General features: G+C 43.1%; 2 protein-coding genes and 1 long non-coding RNA gene across 8 annotated transcripts; 1 reads left to right on the top strand and 2 right to left on the bottom strand.

Moving 5' to 3' along the window:
• Nucleotides 1-958: 958 nt before the first annotated feature.
• Nucleotides 959-7,685, bottom strand: LOC136588473 (uncharacterized). Of its 6 annotated transcripts, XR_010787582.1 has the most exons (3): nucleotides 5,060-7,685; nucleotides 1,116-3,055; nucleotides 959-1,005 (listed from the first exon to the last, which is right to left on the bottom strand). XR_010787582.1 is itself a non-coding variant. In XM_066587706.1 (2 exons), the coding sequence occupies exons 1-2, from the start codon at nucleotides 7,162-7,164 to the stop codon at nucleotides 2,941-2,943; spliced, it is 2,220 nt and encodes a 739-aa protein (XP_066443803.1). In that variant the 5' UTR covers nucleotides 7,165-7,685; the 3' UTR covers nucleotides 959-2,940. The 6 variants fall into 6 exon arrangements, 5 of the variants coding, with proteins under 5 accessions (XP_066443803.1, XP_066443824.1, XP_066443835.1 ...); XM_066587706.1 differs by having other exon boundaries at nucleotides 959-3,055; XM_066587727.1 differs by lacking the exon at nucleotides 5,060-7,685 and adding an exon at nucleotides 3,209-4,452 and having other exon boundaries at nucleotides 959-3,055.
• A 418-nt stretch (nucleotides 7,686-8,103) lies between these two features.
• On the bottom strand, nucleotides 8,104-9,939 carry LOC136588495 (uncharacterized). The gene is made up of 4 exons (XR_010787583.1): nucleotides 9,639-9,939; nucleotides 8,585-8,639; nucleotides 8,389-8,460; nucleotides 8,104-8,304 (listed from the first exon to the last, which is right to left on the bottom strand). It is a non-coding gene; the product is annotated as an uncharacterized lncRNA (long non-coding RNA).
• Nucleotides 9,940-11,628: 1,689 nt separating this feature from the next.
• Nucleotides 11,629-15,978, top strand: LOC136588466 (uncharacterized protein F54H12.2-like). Its single transcript, XM_066587692.1, has 2 exons — nucleotides 11,629-15,820; nucleotides 15,932-15,978. The coding sequence occupies exon 1, from the start codon at nucleotides 12,798-12,800 to the stop codon at nucleotides 14,103-14,105; it is 1,308 nt and encodes a 435-aa protein (XP_066443789.1). The 5' UTR covers nucleotides 11,629-12,797; the 3' UTR covers nucleotides 14,106-15,820; nucleotides 15,932-15,978.
• The last annotated feature ends 4,562 nt before the right edge of the window (nucleotides 15,979-20,540 follow it).

The raw sequence follows: 20,540 nt of genomic DNA, 5'->3' as shown, positions 1-20,540 counted from the left end.
GGGGTCGCCCACGAAAAAGGGGTCATTCCCGAGGCGCATCCAAGCCTTCAACAACCCGGGGCTGCCAGGGAAAATTAGGAACATTTTTTTTTTTAACTTTGTGTTTTCCCTTCTAGTTTGCACAAGAAACATAAACATTTATTTTCCTTATTAAATATATGGCCAATGAAGGCTTTTTGTGTTGACTACATTTTATGTTTGATTATAAAAAGAATTGTTAACACAAAACATTGTGGAAGACTTATTTTTGGGTACAAATACAATTCCCTTTAAAAAAATTATATTGTGCCATGATCCTATTTCAATTTGCCATGTAATGGTATAAAGGAAGGGCATGTTTGAAATCATGAGTCTTTTTTTTAAAAAGTGTGTTTTGACACATTGCTACTCAACGTGTTAAAACATGCTTGGGACACGAGTAGTAAGAGTACACACCTTATGTCAAGCCGCCCACTTTTGGAAAGTGACAGGTGCCACGCCCCTTTCCCAGGACCTTTGACCCTCCAGCCCTTCGTCACAGCAGCTGTCCGCCTGTGACGTGTATCAGGGGCCCCCACCCGTATTCTAAGCCTGTGACGCATCACGAGACACACTTTAGAATACAGTGTGTGTCATGATAATCATGGGCTTTTTTATATGTATAGTTTTGTCTTGGTTGTTATTTACCAACCAGCTCGACTTATGAGTATAATGGGTTAATATATAGAATGCATTTCAAGCCGCTAACAGATTTTTTCAGCACCGCAACCCGTCAGCCTAGACATCTGTTATCTACCATGCAAATCATCCCCTATGAATGGGTTATTATATGTACCATTCATGTAATCCGCAACGAATGGGTTATTAAGTTTATAGGATGAGCTAATGTTAAGTGTAGCCTGCTAGGTTAACCTGCTGTTATATATCAATCATGTAAATAAAGAAGTTAATATATTGAAAGAAAAAACAGACTAATGTATAGTTTTATAAAAGCTTTATTGAGAGCGCCGAATATATAAACTTGCGCTGTAAGAAAGAAAAAAAAATATAGAATATAGTTATTACATAAAGGAATGCATAAGAATGATTACATAGATGTGTATAACACTGTATAATGTTAAAAGAAATATAGTTACATTTTTACAATCTTTTACAAAGGTAGCCACGACATGGGGAGCACTGGTGTCAGTCGCTTTTTTGGCAATAGGCTCCCCTGGGTTATTCCGTGTGGAGATGGGGAGAAAGTCAGGATTTTGTTTTTGGGGGTACCAGTCGCAAAGCCGGGAGCCGAGCCTGTTTTCAAATCCTGGAGAATTTCTCTAGTACTGTGGCTGCCAATGACCGTAGAAGGCATATTAACTTCGGCCAACGCTCGCATAAAAATGTCCCAGCCCAGAGGGTGATTTTTCTTGGTAGCGCTACGGCTCTGCGTAGCATGGCGGATCAAGTCCAAAATGTTTGACCCAGTAACTGGATCACCTTTATAAACAAACTCGTCGCGCAAATTCCACGATGTAATATCAGCATTCTGCGACAGTCTGTTTAGCAAAAGCTCAGCATTTTTTTTGAACCGTGGATTGACATGGCTCACAATTTCATGAATAGTATTTCTATTATCAGGAGATGTATTTGACACTTGCTGATGATCAGCGCCACCCGAGGTTACGAGGTTTAAAGTTGTTAGCTCTTTTGAGTCCTGTTTAGCGTGTACCAAGTATCTTTGTAAAACATCTGTGTATTTTTTAATTTTCACATCATCAGGAATGTCACTACGTTGTAAAATCGAGCTAATTTCATCATCAAGGCGATGTATAGTCGTCTGTCGTATGCTCGGAGTCGTTGTAGCGGATTGTCTTATCTTGTTAAGTTCGTGTTTAGGGACCAAGTACATTTTCTCTGCATGGTCCATTATCGATTGGCAAGCAGACTCGTAATTATTGGGATTGCAAAACCCAAGAGCGATCCTATAAAACCGCCGGCCTGATTCACTATACGCTTCTTTTTCTTAATGGCCAGTGTTTTATCACCCAGGCGCCTTATAGCACTTCGCCATTTTTTTAGTATCTTTTTCTGACGCGGTTTCAGAGGTATCCGACCTTTTAAAATATTTAATGCGATCTCAGCTATGGCTGTAATCAGATCGCTGCTCGCGTCGCGTAAAATAGATTTTCTTACGGCCGGTTTCGCTTTCACTAGGCTTTTTAAGAGAGCCCAATTACGACGAATTCTCTCAGACATCCTGTCGGACCAATGCGCTCAGAATAAAATAAGTCGCGAAAAAGACAAACTCACTTTTTAGAAGCATTTTTCTTGGGGATGTACACAGCTGGTAAAGCAGGAGGAAACAAACCCGTTCTCAAACGGTGCTCCTCGGGTGTGTTGGCTCTTAAGTCAACTAGCAGATATCCGTAAGGAGCACTCGTGGCATCCTCAAAAGCTTCTAAGAAGAAGCGCGTCTGACCCGGATACATCTGTCTAGCCAGCGTGACAATTTGAAGCCGGTCACGCCGATTTTTAAACAGTACAATATAATTACTGTTAAGGCTGATAGTGCGGCTCTTTTTACCTTGACAAAATATGTTCTGTACAAGGTACAAAATGCTCAGATTTCTGTGGTGTACATACTTGGTAAACGCTTTCTCTATTTCATTGTTCTCGTTGGCACTCTCCATGAGATCATCAACAACGGTCAAATTTACCTTATCAGGCGGGAATAAGTCATCATCTATAAAAGTCTGAGGTAGTCCTTCTATAAATCTAATGTTGGAAAAAGAGGCGGAAAGTTCATCATAAAGCGGTTGCCAACACGAATGAAAAAACACAATGTTAGTGGGGATATGAGATATATGCGTTGCAGAGTTAAGTAACAATTGCTTAACAAAGTAACTTTTCCCAGAGTTAGACGGACCGGCTAAAATACAAGAGAAGGGGTGTTGCAATCGTGTGTCCATCATACAACCGTTAACACTGTGATGTTATAGTGTGAATTCGTCTAATAGTCGTCTCCTCACACGATCTTGCGGATTGCGTGGCGTTAATGCTGAGCTGATCCGGTAGTACGTATTCCTTACAGATCCTAGTTAGGAGAAGAAGCAGTTATCTCCGACATATAGTTACGCCAACACGCCACAAAATCAAACAATATTACGGGTTTGCATGTCTGGGTGTATTTGCTTACTTTATGATCTAATAACCGTAAGGGAGAGTGGTAAAATCATCTAGTAGATACCTCTTTGTATAAACACACCTCTGTGTTTTTTGTAGCGGCCTTGTTTCGATATCCCAATACTTTTTATCTCTCACAAAGCCTGGCTGCTCTACGGTGATGGTCTTTTGTGTTTCAGGGTCGCTGTTACGTTGATAATCCAGAACCAGATCTTTCAGACTGTCAAAATTTACGACCTGAGTGGCTGACGTATTTAAAGTTATACCTTTAACTTTTAACACTGTTTTACCAGTGTTCAACTTGTACCCGTAGGTTTTGGGACCAGCAGATACAAACTCTGTTATGTGTGTATCATCGGGGATCTCGCTGGTCAATTCCCCCAGATAGTCGCCTAACGGCGGGTTCCAATCGCCTTCACGGTGTACAAACATGACAGAGTCTGTGTCATGATAAAGGCATCGTTCCTGCAGTCTATCCAGAAGAGAGTAGAGCTCTAGGCGTGCGTAGGCTGTTGTAAAACAAGCTATAAAGATGTTTGTGTTTTTGTTGACCGTGTGATGCTCTTTGGCGTATTTCCACGTGACATTGGCTGTTTCGTCATCAATGAAATTTAGACCTGAAATTTCGTACTGTGGTAGAAACACATACTCAAAGAGTTTATCAGGGTCAGTCACGATGTTGGTACACGGAAGGTTTGATTTCTGCGCAAACTTTCCCCACAAGGAGTTTAAGAAAAGCTTGGAGATTTGGCGTTTAGCAGGATTTACGCCTATTTCCTCCTTACGCAATTGAACACCTTCTTTTTGAAGAAAGGAGTCAATATACGCATTTTTCTTATCATCGTCCGTGCACCAACTCGGGAAGCCTGAAGCCTCCTGCTTATCCCTAAGATGCAACTCGATGTAAGACGCGAATAGATTATCCGATGTTTCTGGAAAGTGCCAGATTTCGTAGGTGTGTGCTATCCTGTAACCTTTCTCTACAGCCATCTCGAGTTCTATGGTACACCAAGTGCCAACGATAGACCTCTCTTCATCAGTATGACTACAGGGATCGCTCAGTGAATTTAAAGCGCAAGTGTAACACAGCGGAAACATCAACTTATGATTCATTTTCACCGGTAGCACCGGGAAAAATAAATCGCGAGGCGGGTACACTTTAACTTTTGCGATACCAAAGTAATTTTTGATGTAAGTAAAATCTTCATAAATAATCGTCGGGTGACCTATAGGGTACGTCTTTGTTTTGTTGATGAAAGGATATAGACTAGTGAAATCATAATAATTTATCGTCTCGCCATCGGCCAGCCTGTGACATAGCTTTATCGCGTTAGTTCGACCGCCGTAAAGAGCGTCACGCGGCTCTAGCGGTACTGGGAACTGCATTTTAAGAAGAAAAGCCTGAAGGTCTGAATTGGTCTCAATCATTTCACGCCATTCATGCTCCCATAAGACGCGTAAAGTGTACCCCTGCTGTTGTAAATAGCGCATTTTAGCTAAAGATGCCTGGTATAGTTGGCTGTATGTCGTTTTTGTGACGTTATTTTGCGCGTTTGCGCTAAAACAGACGCCACAGCCGTGAAAAAAACAGCCATTAAACTCGAAAGCGATATGGCGCCCGTCAACATACGCGTAACCGTCTAAATAATAGTTGCCGACCTTTTTTTCGCCGCCTCTCAGCGCGTGCTGTATGACTATGTTTTCACTGTGAGACACGTACATCAACCACTGAATAGCTGGCGTTGAGTACCTTTTTTTGGCCTTATGATAATTATCAGAGGGCACAACAGCTATAGTGTCTTTAGGTAAGAACTTAAACCTGTATATAGCCATACAGACAGACGCGAGAGTGATGTGTTGGAACGGGTCAACGCAATAAGTCACAGTAACGTTTTTCCTTTTTTCTGTACAATACCTTCTAACCTTTTTCTTGGCCATGTCCATTATCCGGTCTCTATAACGCTCACAGGATTTCCGCAATACTTCAACATCCTGCTTACAATAGGCCTTCAACTCTGCATTAAAATCAAAAGTACAATCCTTTTGCGATTCATACCACTCCATGAACTCTTTTCGGTCATCAGGCATCATATACTCTGGGCCGTAATATTTAGCATCAGGTATGGGGCCGACATAATTCTGGTTTTCTTTAGTATTGAAAAAGTGAGGGAAATGTCCCTTGCCCCCTGAAAAACCCATAGCCTGAGGCAGCTTGCTAAGCTTCATGGGAATGAAGTTAAGCGAGTCTATGAACCGCAAGTTCATCGACGGTACCGTCACACACAGAAGGCGGCCGCCTTGAGTGATCATATCTATTTGAATCTTCTCAATTATCAATTGTTTGACTATGAAATACGAATCATATCGCCCGGCATTGTGGGCAATAAATGTGCAATCTTCAAAAGCGCCGCTGAGAAAAAAATTAACAAAATCGCGAGTACAAAAATCGCCCTTAAACTCCCAAGACACTGACCCGTGCAGCGGGGTGGCAAAAATAAAATTTGGAATGTGTTTACCTGTATCCTGTTGGCACTCAAAGTCGTAGATAATATACGTCGACGCATCTTCATCTGGTCCCCCTTGGTAAGGCTGCATGTAACACTCATGTTTGTCAAATTTCACCACGTTGGCTTTACAGATGTTACAGCGGAGTCCCTTGCATTCGTGAGGCTCAGAGCCTTTAACCACATAGCGGTAACAACTATCACAAAAGATTTTAGTCTTGCAAAACGCTTTATTCGCCGCAGCAAGGACCCTGTGTCGGTCTAAACAATCGGATGAGCGACAAAACACGCGACAACTGGAACAACGGTATATCGATTCTGCGGTCTCGACACACGATTCTGATTGACAAGCCTTGCAAAAATACTGACACGAGTGATTATTTTTGTGGTGGAAAACAGAACTACAATGATCACAAAAGTAATTTGCCCCGATAAAGGCTTTTATATTCGTAATCCCGTAATAATGATCATCATGGTGAAGAATGTATACAACATTCCCACCAGATGTTTTGCCGGTGTGAAAATAACGCCAATCACCGCGATTGTGGTATAAAACCCTTATGGTTATCCCCAGGTGTTTCTCGAATGCCTCGATATCGCTAAAACTCACTAACTGATTGTCGGGAATGTCCAATTCGCGATGTAATTCTCTAGCACGCGCCAATAAAACACTATCATCGGGAGACCCCTTCTCTAACAGTGCGAATAGGCTGGCGGCTAAGCAGAGGTTAGAGTCGTAATTGTTAAAATCAAACAGCCAGCGTTTTTTCTGCTTGATGATCTGTGTGTAAAGTATTGATTTTAACCGTCTGCGATGTCTTCCACCGCCGCGCCTATTCCGCACTATTAGCACTCTGAGAGTCAGAAATTCACCAGCTAAACACTCCGCATTACTCTGTAATGCATTGGCCACAGCATTTAAGAAACTCTCAGCGTTAAAATCATCCCGAGCCTGTTTTAGGGAATAAATAGGATCCAACCATCGACCGCCATCGATCCTCAGCTGTATAAAATCACCGGGTTGTATATCTCGTCTGATTCTGTCGAGCAAAGACTGAACGACACCGTGAACAGCATTAATCGCACCAATAAAAGATTGTATCCTATGCAGATTTGCAAAGCTGAAATGATCAATGTGCTCCACGGCATTGAAGTGACCAACTTCACGCCGTATATGGAATAAATGCTGTAAAAACACAGAAGCGTCAGCAGGTTGCTCAACACGATCAAACGGTATACGCTCTTGTTCCTGCGGGGGGATCCGCGATGAGGGTTCATTATTTACAGTTGGATTGGGCATGTCTGGAATCTGTGCGGTATGTGGAGCTGAATCAGATCTATCTGGGGGTGCGTCAGGGTTTTGTGGGGAAACTCTGGTTTGTCTCTTTCTGCGTCTTCTGACGGATTCCCTTCTTGCGGCCATACACAACATTTTTATGGCTTTTTTAACAGACTTTGCTCTACGCCAAACACAACCTCTGTTAGAACACTGTTTCTTCAGACCTCCTCCGACCATAGATAGTCATAAGGTGGGGGGCTGATGGGGCTCCGTAATAGCGAGCGCGTTGGAAATCTTTCGCAACTTTACAACTAGTTTTAAAAGTTCAACGTTACTAAGGGGCTCTACAGGTGCGTGCTCTAGCTCTGATTGCCTCGTCCTCACTTGGGAAACTATAGTGAGACATTCTGATGCCTTAGCGGCCCATTCTGATGCCTTAGCGCTACATTCTGATGCCTTAGCGATAACGCCGTCACATAGAATCTGTATCGTATTTTTCATCTGTATCTGTCGCGTCACAAAGTGACGGTAAACAGGATCGTTAAGGTTTCTCAGTGTTGGCGATCTTTTTGAAACTTGATACTCATCAGATGATTTTCTCTTTCTGTGAGATGAAGTGTTGTGTGGTGAGGTAACTAGCGACTGCTGAGTATCAACACATGTTACTGCGCTAATACTAGCACTGTCTAGTTGGTGTTGTGTATCAGTTTGTGTTGCATTATGACAAACCCGAATATCATTTGACATTACGGCATGCGGCTTACCATTAGCGGAACCAGTGTTGCTGTCCCCAGGCTTTTCGGACTCTTCCAAAACAGGGGATAGCGGTGTTTTTCTCACACAGTATCTCTCACGCTTCAATAAGTTGCGGCGATGTTTGACAGCAGTTGGTGTGGCGACGCGGTTGATGGTTATGTGTGGTTCTAGCGGCATCGGGTATCTCACGGATTCGCTGTGTGTCTGTAACACAGGGCTAGATGCATCCGCTGATACACTCGCATTTTCCACAGGGTTTAGCGTCAGGTTTGCCATCTCTAATGTTGTGTTTTCCCCAGCGATGACACAAGTATTCACTGGAAGGAAGAAAAGAAAAAACACAATAAAAAAATGTGTAACGCTGTTGATGAATTACGCGGGATTTACGCATGTAACATCCGTACTATAATTGAACATTCGCTCAAATTGTTGCAAGCATCTTACCGATGACGCTTTGACCGGAGTCCCCCGACTGGCTCCCATGCGCAACCGATATAGGTGATAGCACCACCATTCTCACGCATCCGTTTTGCTGTCTTAGTGGACTCCATGGGTGATTGGCGTGTCCCAGCGACTGCGCTGGTCTTTCGTGATTTACGGATTCATTTACATCTGTAGCATCTGTATTGAGACAACGTTTATTTAGCATAACACATAACAACAATTGCGTAAACAAAACAACGCATACGGTGTGATAAATCCTACCGTTGGCAGACTGTGAGAAACAATCGAATAGCGCTGGGTCAAAAGTTTCGCTGATGTCATCCCAGTTCTCTACTTTATACAGCAAATGATAAAAAAAAAAACAAAAAAAAAAAAGGGTAAAATTAACGTATTTTTAAAAAATGTAACCTTAACGGATAGCTATACGAAATCAAGTGCGTAAACGCCGCATACCTACCGATTTGGGTGGTAGTAAATCCAAGGGGGGAATGATCGACACCCTGACTTTCCATCTGAAAATGCATAGAGAATTACTACAGCAAAAAAATAAATAAATAAATAAATAAATAAAAAAAATAAAAAATAAAAAAAATAAAAAAATAAATAAAAAATAAAAACTGATTTCTAGCACCGCTGCTGTTCGTTAGAAGGTTCGTCATTTAAAAATATTGGTCATGCATCTTTACTGATAGACTAAGGTGTCGTAGAAATATTACTGATCCGTATATTAAATACACACATATAATATATTAATTTGATACAGTAATATTATTACGTTATTAATAAGCATTATAATGATTAAAACTATAGCAAAAGACTAGTATATTGCACACATAGTAAGGTTAGCAAAATTATAAACATATATATATATATATATATATATATATATATATAATGTTTAATACAACAATATTAATAATCTGCTATAATTAAAAATAAAACACATCTAATGTAACGCGATAGTACATCATAAAACAATTAATGGGTACGGACATTAAAAATATACGGTATTAATAAGCATTCTAATAGTTAAAAACAAAGTGACATATTAGTAAAATGCGCACACAGTAAGACTAATATTACGCTATATACATAATTAAAGACAGTATGTATTCAAAATATATGTAATCAACTATACTAATTAAACATAGATCTATTGTAATGCACTAATTTATGTATGCAGTTATTAAACGTACGTATATCAAATACATGAATATTAATAATTACGTTAATACGTCAATATAATACGATAATAAAACAATGTTTTCAATATTACGCTATATGCATAATTAAAGTCAGGCTGTATTAAAAAATATATATATAATCACCTATACTAATTAAACATAGATCTATTGTAATGCACTAATTTATGCATGCATTTTATTAACCGTACGTATATCAAATACGTGAATATTAATAATTATGCTAATACGTTAATATAATACGGTAATAAAAACAATGTTTATCCTTATACACTAATGCAAAATAAAAAGATAAAAACAATGTATTACCTTTATTGCAATGCTTTGTGAAGGGCTGGAGGCGATGAACCCGAGTTCAGTAGATGGACACAGATGTTTTCTGGCTCTGTAAAGAAGACGGGGCTGACTGGCTCGTGAGCTGCCTTAACTGAGTTAAGGACAGTTATATGCGCGGCTCTCAGCAGCCCGGCGGGCAAGTCCAGACAAATTCCTCAACAGGTGTTTCTAGTTGTTTACAAATACCCCCCTTGTCCCACACGTCTCAATAGGCACTTTTCTTTTTTTTTTTTTTCACAGGGTAAATAATCACTTCTGAGACACAGCCTCTTGGTTTTATTGATCCTATAAGTATCAGGATGTATGAGACAATCGGTCATAATGTGTCAAACTTCAGTTAGTGTTACGTTAGACCATTCAGCTGGCAGAAGGCTTAAACTTACTTAGCTAGTGTCACGGTAAATTAGCCATATGTCTAACGGATTTAATCTCTCAATAGCCTCTTTTTTCACAGGGTAAATAATTAGTTCTGTGACATAGCCTCTTGATTTTATTGATCCTATAAGTATCAGGATGTATGAGACAGCCGGTCATAATGTGTCATACTTCAGCTGGTGTCACGGTAAATTAGCCATATATCTAATATCCTAAATCCTTCATTCGTCAACACAATGAAACTTTGTAAATGCTATGCTAAGTTAAATATACGAGATACTTTATTTAAAAATAAAAAAAGCAGAAAGTGATTAAAGTGTCCAGGTTTCTACGTGCTGTAATCAGTTGATTTAAAATCTACGAATGGTAGAATCAAAGCGGACTAGATTTATAAAAAGTTAGGAGCTAATTAAACCGCTGCATCCCCACTCTTGATGCATAATTACCACTATGGTCGCTTCAGGGGATGCACGTCGGTTACAGCGCCAATATTTTACACCATCCAGCGCCGGTTCTTATGCCGGAATTCAAAAATTGCATAAGGCACTTAAGGGGATAAACCAACGCAAAATTACAGAATGGCTGCAAAAGATTAATTGTTATACCCTTCACAAGCCGATCAGAAAGAAATTTGCTAGAAACAAAATAATCGCTGCTGATATAGATTCGCTCTGGGAATCTGACCTCGTGTGTTTAATGCAATACTCTAAAGAAAATTACGGCATAAAATACATTTTAACGGTTATAGATGTTTTATCAAAATATGCTTGGTGCGTCGGATTATCATCTAAATCGGGATCAAGCGTCGCCAGAGCCTTCGAGCTGATATTTGAGAATAGCGATCGCGTACCTCGAAAAATACGCACCGATCGCGGGAAAGAATTCATGAATCAACACATGAAGCACCTTTGTAAAAGATACAACATACACCATTACTTTACAAGCAACAACGTAAAGGCTGCGGTGGTTGAACGTTTTAACCGCACTTTAAAATCACGAATGTGGCGTTATCTCACCCATCATAACACATTTCGCTATATCGATATTTTACCAGCCCTGGTATACAGTTATAACCGAACTTACCACCGTATTATCCGATGTCGACCTGTGGATGTCACTAAAAAGAACTCCTTAACAATTTGGCGAAATATCTACAGCGATATTCTGAACTCAAAGCATGAAAAGACTTCTTTACAAATAGGCGATCATGTGAGGATTTCTCAACATAAAGGAACATTTACGAAAGGCTATGAGCAAACTTACACTGATGAAATTTTCGTCATAGAGTCTATTAATACGCAATTTCAAAAACCGCTATATAAATTAATCGATCTGAACGGCGAAGCTATAGAGGGGTCGTTTTATAAAGAGGAAATACAGCAGGTACCCGCTGACGAGAACCGTGTCTATAGGATCGAGAAAATATTAAAGAAGAGGCGCATCCGCGGAACGGTGCATTATTTTGTGAAGTGGCTCGGGTACCCTACAAAATTTAACAGCTGGGTCGCTGAAAATCAACTGTCACCCGCATAGAGCATGGAGTCGGGCTCTTTTTATATAACTCTTCCTAGTAATGCGTTGTCCAGAATCTACCCCGAAAACTCAATTTCTAATTACACTACGAAACTAGCGAAGCCGATTCACCTCTCGGGCGCTTACGATGTGGCGCTAACTGAAATTCAGTACCCGCACACATGGGACACGATTGCGCCAACTGAGGGAAACTTTTTCGTGGCTAAAAATGGAAGTACTTACAATGAGTATTTTATCAAATCGGGTTTTTACGCCTCGTTAACAGATTTGACGCGCACGATAAATGACAGAATTGAGGGTTTAAGGCTAACAAACGAGCTCTTCAAGCTACGCTATGATGAAGTAAAAAGAATTGTTACAGTTACCGACTCTCCAACGCTACACTTTGCTCCGGGTCATAAGTTGTCCGTTCTGCTAGGCCTGCCTGAATATAACCCTGCTTTACCTGGGGATATCGCGGACAAGAAGCGGCATTTTGCGGACATAAAAGGTGGATTTTATACATTGTATATCTATAGTGATATAATTGATCACCAGATTGTAGGAAATAATTACGTCCAATTACTACGAACGGTCGAAATCACCGGTAAAAACAGCGACATTGTCACAATTCACTACAATCGCCCTGATTACGTGTCGGTGTGTAAACAACATTTTGACACGATTACAATCTCGATTTTATCAGACCAGAACACGCCTGTTAAATTCAAGTACGGGAAAAGTATAGTGCGATTACACTTTAGACCGCGTAACGGTTCGCAGCATTAAAACATGTTGTCTCAGCGGGTGTACGGTGATCCTACGCTCTACGTGAAACATTATTTGGCACAGAGTGGAAATGGAAAAATAGACGGATTTCACGGAGACGAGTATATGAATGGCGCTGGAATTGGCGGTGTCTTCAGGTCACTCTTCCGGAGGGCCTTGCCTCTTTTCAGAAAAGGTCTAGAATTAGTAAAGCCTCATGTAAAGACGGCTGTCAAAAATATCGCTACAGATGCAGTCACTTCTGTTTCCTCGGCTGTTTTGGACAGACTCAATCAGTCGCGTCAAGAACAGCAAGGCTCCGGACTTGTTTCTGTTGTAAAAAACCCCCGTAAAAGAAAAAGGCGAATCGTTGCACGATTTCACCCGCTCCTCATGGATAAGACTCCTTCACGCAAAAGACGACGCCGTCAGAAACCCGCTAGACGCGCAGCAGACGACATCTTTTAATTCTCTAACATGGCGTTCATACACGACGGATCTGTAGAGTGCACTAAATCTGAGTTGGATATTTTCACCATACCGCCAACGCAGACAAGTATTGAAAAATCTTTATTTGTTGAAGTCCTGCCTATCGCGGCCCTCACTGACAACACGCCGTTGGAATTCTTCATATCGGGTAGCGGCGAATATTACTACGACTTAAATAACACCCTCCTGCACTTAACCTGTCGTATAGTTAAACAAGATAACACACCCATCGCCGATGGTGCACGTGTGGGCTTTATTAATTACCCAATAGCCACACTTTTTAACCAAGTGGACATCACATTGGGGGATCGACTAATCTCACAATCCGATAATCTTTATAGCTATAGAGCGTTCATCGAGACAATTTTAAATTATAGTGGTCAAACGCTCGCATCCCAATTTACAGCAGGCCTGTTTTACAAGGATTCGGCGGGTCACCACCATGAAAGGACACTCGACGGTCTAAATGTAGGCTTCGCTAAAAGAGCTGCAGCAACACATCGCTCTAAAACTGTGGAGCTTCTGGGGCCTATTTATGGTGATATATTTAACCAACCGAAACTTATCTTGAACGGTCTGGATTTAAAGATAAAACTGACAAGGAATAAAGACTCGTTCTGCTTGATGGCAGCAGACCCTGATGGATTTAAAGTTCAAATCCTTCATGCTTCAATTTTCATCAAGAGAGTACAAGTATCCCCAGCCGTCCGCATAGGCCACAGCCAGGCGCTACTAGCAACCACCGCTAAATATACTTTGGATAGGACGAATCTCAAAGTCTTCAGCATAGCAATCGGAAGCCGTATAGCAACCCATGAAAATTTGTTCCTGGGTCAAATACCTAAAACTGTGATATTAGCCTTTGTGGACAATGAAGCCTTTAGCGGTAGCTTCCAAAAAAATCCTCTCTGTTTTCACCATTATTCCGTAAACCACGCGGCCTTGTATCTGGATGGTCAACAGATTCCGGCCAGGCCTTTTCAGCCTGATTTTGAGGCCGAATTAGCTATTAGGGAATATATGGCTCTCGTGCATATCTCTGGAAAGCAGCGAGCAGACAACTCGATTTCGATTGACAGAAATGAGTTCGTTAGCGGATACACATTTTTTGCATTCGATCTGTCACCGGACATGGAGCCCGGGACGCACTTCTCGCTCGTTAAAACCGGGAACCTGCGTGCGGAAGTACGCTTCTCAGTCCCTACCCCTCACACGGTTAACATGCTTGTCTACGCGTCAAGTCCCGCTATTCTGGAAATAAATCACAGAAGAGAAGTTCTGTACGATTACAATTAAATTATGAACACACTTCAACTCACGAATCTCCTTAAATCCGATCGTTATACTTCGCAAATTTTTGCTGGCGTATACCCGAGTGACTTCCTACCCCAATTCGCTGTGGATAAAAGACCATCGGCTTATATAATTAATACTGATGATTCAACTCAGCGAGGACGACACTGGGTGTTAATTGTACTATATGACTCGGAGAGAGCGGTCTTTTTTGATAGTTATGGCCTAGCACCGGATAGTCCCATTTTTCCCGAGGCTTTTATAGAGTTTTTAAAAAGAAACTGCTCTAGGTACATATATCAGGATAACCAAATTCAGGATACCGACAGTGTATTTTGTGGGCATTACTGTGTGTTTGTATTATATTACATAGCCCGTGGGTTATCTTATGAGAGTGTTTTACGTTTCTTTACGCCAGATTTTAAAAAAAATGATAATTTTGTAAACCAATTTATAAAAGATAAGTTTTGTGACCGTCATTACAGATGTCGGATACCGTGTGTTTTCAATATGATCTGTGCATCTTTATATAATCGTTAATTACATGGAGTATAATAAAATAGAGAGATAGACACCTGTGTTAACTGTTAACAGCGTAATCTTTGATTCTTAGTGTGTAATAATAGACATCATCTTTCATCACTATACTGACACACTTCCCGAGTTGGAACTAATTAGCTACTGATTGTAAAAAAGGCGTAACTAATTCAAGCCACATCCCATTCATTGTCACACACCCACATCCGGTGGGCCTAGACATAAGTGATAGTCAGCTGATCACACTAATGTGAGCTTCTCGAAGTCAGCATACAGAAATCATTGACGGATGCCCCATCTAGTTCAAAGTTGCGTGTTACACTAAAGCGACCTATTGAACTCAGCGAGAGGAATCATACCAAGACTCAGCTCGTGGCTAAACCGAAGTGGTAAAGACTTTAATATGGAGTCAGACTACGCTATTCCATCCGTGTATGCTGCCGACCGTTCGCGTTATGAAGCTGAAATAGCTGATGTCATTCGCCGTTGGGACCTTCCGCACTCGTGCAAGAAAAACACGGAGCGATTGCTGGCCGCTCTACTCAATCACCGGAATATTATCACATGGAACGATAAGCACGAATTGGTATATAAAAATACCGTAATTCACGGAACTAATTTCCCAGCGTTGATCAGACATACGACGCAGAGTCACACCTTCGTGAGAAGAAGTATACCTTTGGGATGGAACATTTTTATGCATGCAATAGCGGAGGCTAATGTACCTAGCGATGTCGCTGGAGACGCCAGTACTCGCGAGTTGGTGGATTCTTTGAAGATGGATTTTTTAATAAAGTCCATGATGGATCTAAAACTTTAACTCGGAGAGACTTTTGAACTGTTACTTCCCTCAAACAAAACATTTTGGACTTGATCCGCCATGCTACGCAGAGCCATAGCGCTACCAAGAAAAATCACCCTCTGGGCTGGGACATTTTTATGCGAGCGTTGGCCGAAGTTAATATGCCTTCTACGGTCATTGGCAGCCACAGTACTAGAGAAATTCTCCAGGATTTGAAAACAGGCTCGGCTCCCGGCTTTGCGACTGGTACCCCCAAAAACAAAATCCTGACTTTCTCCCCATCTCCACACGGAATAACCCAGGGGAGCCTATTGCCAAAAAAGCGACTGACACCAGTGCTCCCCATGTCGTGGCTACCTTTGTAAAAGATTGTAAAAATGTAACTATATTTCTTTTAACATTATACAGTGTTATACACATCTATGTAATCATTCTTATGCATTCCTTTATGTAATAACTATATTCTATATTTTTTTTTTCTTTCTTACAGCGCAAGTTTATATATTCGGCGCTCTCAATAAAGCTTTTATAAAACTATACATTAGTCTGTTTTTTCTTTCAATATATTAACTTCTTTATTTACATGATTGATATATAACAGCAGGTTAACCTAGCAGGCTACACTTAACATTAGCTCATCCTATAAACTTAATAACCCATTCGTTGCGGATTACATGAATGGTACATATAATAACCCATTCATAGGGGATGATTTGCATGGTAGATAACAGATGTCTAGGCTGACGGGTTGCGGTGCTGAAAAAATCTGTTAGCGGCTTGAAATGCATTCTATATATTAACCCATTATACTCATAAGTCGAGCTGGTTGGTAAATAACAACCAAGACAAAACTATACATATAAAAAAGCCCATGATTATCATGACACACACTGTATTCTAAAGTGTGTCTCGTGATGCGTCACAGGCTTAGAATACGGGTGGGGGCCCCTGATACACGTCACAGGCGGACAGCTGCTGTGACGAAGGGCTGGAGGGTCAAAGGTCCTGGGAAAGGGGCGTGGCACCTGTCACTTTCCAAAAGTGGGCGGCTTGACATAAGGTGTGTACTCTTACTACTGACACGCTTGCAAAATCGGAACAAATAGCTGCTTTGACCAACCTTGAGCAGCTCGATGGTGCTGGTTGAGTGCTTACACGGCAACCAGAGTAGCCTGTGTTAAGCACCAAGGACAGCGCAACCCTGCAGAGCTGTCAGGTGAGTGTCTAATGGGTGGCCTTTTAGTTGTGCAAGTGCAGGCTCATCATTTATCATAAAGATGGCTGTGTGTGCGATTGACAAGCAAACTAGTGCTCTGCACTACAAGCAGGTTTAGACTCACAGCTGTAGTAGCGATGCAGTAACAACTGGTTGAGGCAAGCCTTTGGTTACACACAAAATTATTGTATAAAGGTACAAATAGAACAGTTGTTGGCCAGAAAAAAATGTGTTTTGTGTGGTTTCCAATGCAGACAATGGAAGGCCAAAGAATGACACAGTCCCATACTAATCTGCTTTACACAAGTAGCAGGATGGCCAATGTTGCATTGTGAAGAAAAATAATTAAAAAAAGAGGCCAAGAAAGGCAAAAAATGTGCGGATGGGGATGCATTACTAACTTCAACTAAAGGGATTAATGCTATAATGGTGCTAAAGACACATATATCTCACAACCGAACACACACTAAATGACACATTGTGTTGGGGTAAAATTAGAAATGAGCGCGCGTACTCATCCGAGCTTGATGCTCGCTCAAGTATTAGGGTGTTCGAGATGCTTGTTACTCGAGACGAGCATCACGCGGTACTCAACTCCATTACATTTCCTTCCCTGAGAAATTTGCGCGCTTTTCTGGCCAATAGAAACACAGGGAAGGCATTACTACTTCCTCCTGTGAAATTCCAGCACTATCCCACCCCCCTGCAGTGACTGGCTGGGGAGATCAGGTGACACCTGAGTATTTAAATCTGCCCCGCCCGCGGCTCGCCACAGATGCCGAAAGTGCCGTCCTGCTGTAGCTGCTATAGGGACAGTGTTAGGCTGTTATTTTCTTCTTCAAGAACCCCAACGGTCCTTCTTAGGGCCACATCTGACCATGTGCATTACTGTTGAGGCTGCTTTTAGCAGTTTTGCACAATTTTTTTTTTTTTGTATATCGGGCGTGCAGACCATAGTGTCCTCAGTCTGCAGTCATTTTACAGAGTATAGGGGCAGTACTGCTGAGGCAGGGACAGTGGTACAGGGAAGGAGATATACTGTCTATATAGGCAGTGGGCTTTTTCCCAAAAATAGTAAAAAAAAATCTTTGGGCTGCCCGTGTTCAGTTTACTGCGTGTCTGCTGGGGGTAGTAGTCGCTAACTATTACCCAGCTAGGTGTTACTGCAGCCTTGCACATAATTTTTTGTGGCTGCACTGTGCTTTCAATAACCGCAGTCATCCTCCAACAGGGAAATCCATATACAGGCTATATTACAGGCAGTGGGCTTTTTCCCAAAATTGTAAAAAAAATACTATATTTGGCCTGCCTGTGACCATCTTCTGTTTACTGCGTGTGTGCTGGGGGTACTAGTCGCTCATTAATACCCAGCCTTGCGCATAATTTTTTGTGGCTGCACTGTGCTTTCAATAACCACAGTCATCCTCCAACAGGGAAATCCATATACAGGCTATATCACAGGTAGTGGGCTTTTTCCCAAAAATTGTAAAAAAATACTATATTTGGCCTGCCTGTGACCGTCTTCAGTTTACTGCATGTGTGCTGGGGGTACTAGTCGCTCATTAATACCCAGCCTTGCGCATAATTGTTTCCTGGCTCTGCTGTGTCTGTTACATGATCACCGTCATCCCGCCAGAGGGAAAGAGTATACATATATACGCTGCATACAGTGTCTGTCTGGTTTTTCACCTCACCATTTTAAAAAATTGAAGCAAAATACTTAAGGCCTACCACTGGCCTTTGGCCACTTGACTGGTTCTGCCCTGTGAATTCCAGCAGCTCAGTCATACGCACCTAGGTCTGACTACAGGCTTGCGCATAATTGTTTCCTGGCTCTGCTGTGCCTTCCGTAAGCGAAGTCAGCCTCCAACCATAGGCCAATAAGCGGCACATTTAATTACAGCGTTGTTTCTGCTCTGCTCGTAATACACCATGCTGAGGGGTAGGGGTAGGCCTAGAGAACGTGGACGCTGGCGGGGACGTGGAGGCCCAAGTCAGGGTGTGGGCACAGGCCGAGCTCCTGGTCCAGGTGTATCGCAGCCGACTGCTGCGGGATTAGGAGAGAGGCAAGTTTCTGGTGTCCCCAGATTCATCTCACAATTAATGGGTCAACGCGGTAGACCTTTATTAGAAACTGAGCAGTTTGAGCAGGTCCTGTCGTGAATGGCAGAAAGTGCATCCAGCAATCTATCGACCACCCAGTCTTCTACGCCGTCCACTGCTGCAACTCTGAATCCTCTGGCTGCTGCTCCTCCTTCCTCCCAGCCTCCTCACTCCATTACAATGACACATTCTGAGGAGCAGGCAGACTCCCAGGAACTGTTCTCAGGCCCCTGCCCAGATTGGGCAGCAATGGTTCCTCTCCCACCGGAGGAGTTTGTCGTGACCGATGCCCAACCTTTGGAAAGTTCACGGGGTCCGGGGGATGAGGCTGGGGACTTCCGGCAACTGTCTCAAGAGCTTTCAGTGGGTGAGGAGGACGATGACGATGAGACACAGTTGTCTATCAGTGAGGTAGTAGTAAGGGCAGTAAGTCCGAGGGAGGAGCGCACAGAGGTTTCGGAGGAAGAGCCGCTGGACGATGAGGTGACTGACCCCACCTGGTGTGATAAGCCAACTGAGGACCGGTCTTCAGAGGGGGAGGCAATTGCAGCCGCAGGACAGGTTGGAAGAGGCAGTGCGGTGGCCAGGGGTAGAGGCAGGGCACGAGCGAATAATCCACCTACTGTTTCCAAAGCACCCCCTCGCGCCAAGCCACCGTGCAGAGGCCAAGATGCTCAAAGGTGTGGCAGTTTTTCACTGGAAGTCCAGACGACCGACGAGCTGTGGTGTGCAAGGGTTGTCGCGCCAAGATCAGCTGGGGAGCCATTACCACAAGCCTCACCACCACCAGCATGCGCAGGTATATGATGGCCAAGCACCCCACAAGGTGGGACGAAGGCCGATCACCGCCTCCGGTTTGCACCACTGCCTCTCCCCCTGTGCCCCAACCTGACACTGAGATCCAACCCTCCTCTCAGGACACAGGCACGACCGTCTCCCGGCCTGGACCAACACCCTCACCTCTGCTGTCCTCGGCCCCATCCAGCAATGTCTCTCAGCGCAGCGTCCAGCCGTCGCTAGCGCAACTGTTTGAGCGCAAGTACGCCACCACGCACCCGCACGCTCAAGTGTTAAACGTGCACATAGTCAAATTGATCAGCCTGGAGATGCTGCCGTATAGGTTTGTGTTTCCCTGACGACACATTGGGTGAATTTAGTGAAGGCTAGGACCGAGTCAGAGCCTGGGACCACTCACGTCCTACCCACCCCCAGAATTGCGGGCCCCAGCTCGGTGGTGGTATCTGCGGCGGTGTATGCTTCCTCCACTAAACCACCCTCCTCCTCCTACGCAACCTCTGTCTCGCAATAAAGATGTGTCAGCAGCAGCACGTCACCAGCAGTCGGTGTCGCGTGGCGTGGTAGCACAGCGGTGGACAAGCGTCAGCAGGCCGTGCTGAAACTACTCAGCTTAGGAGAGAAGAGGCACATGGCCCACGAACTGCTGCAGGGTCTGACAGAGCAGACCGACCGCTGGCTTGCGCCGCTGAGCCTCCAACCGGGCATGGTCGTGTGTGACAACGGCCGTAACCTGGTGGAGGCTCTGCAGCTTGGCAGCCTCACGCATTTGCCATGCCTGGCCCACGTCTTTAATTTGGTGGTTGAGCGATTTCTGAAAAGCTACCCACACTTGTCAGACCTGCTCGGAAAGGTGCGCAGGGTCAGCGCACATTTCCGCAAGTCCAACACATTTCCGCTGCCACTCTGCGGACCCTGCAACATCGGTTTAATCTGCCAGTGCACCGACTGCTGTGCGACATGCCCACACGGTGGAACTCTACGC

The sequence above is a fragment of the Eleutherodactylus coqui genome, chromosome 1, assembly GCF_035609145.1.
Source record: "Eleutherodactylus coqui strain aEleCoq1 chromosome 1, aEleCoq1.hap1, whole genome shotgun sequence".
NCBI lineage: Eukaryota > Metazoa > Chordata > Amphibia > Anura > Eleutherodactylidae > Eleutherodactylus > Eleutherodactylus coqui.
Note: the sequence above shows the minus strand (reverse complement) of the source record. Positions and strands in the feature narration are given on the sequence as shown.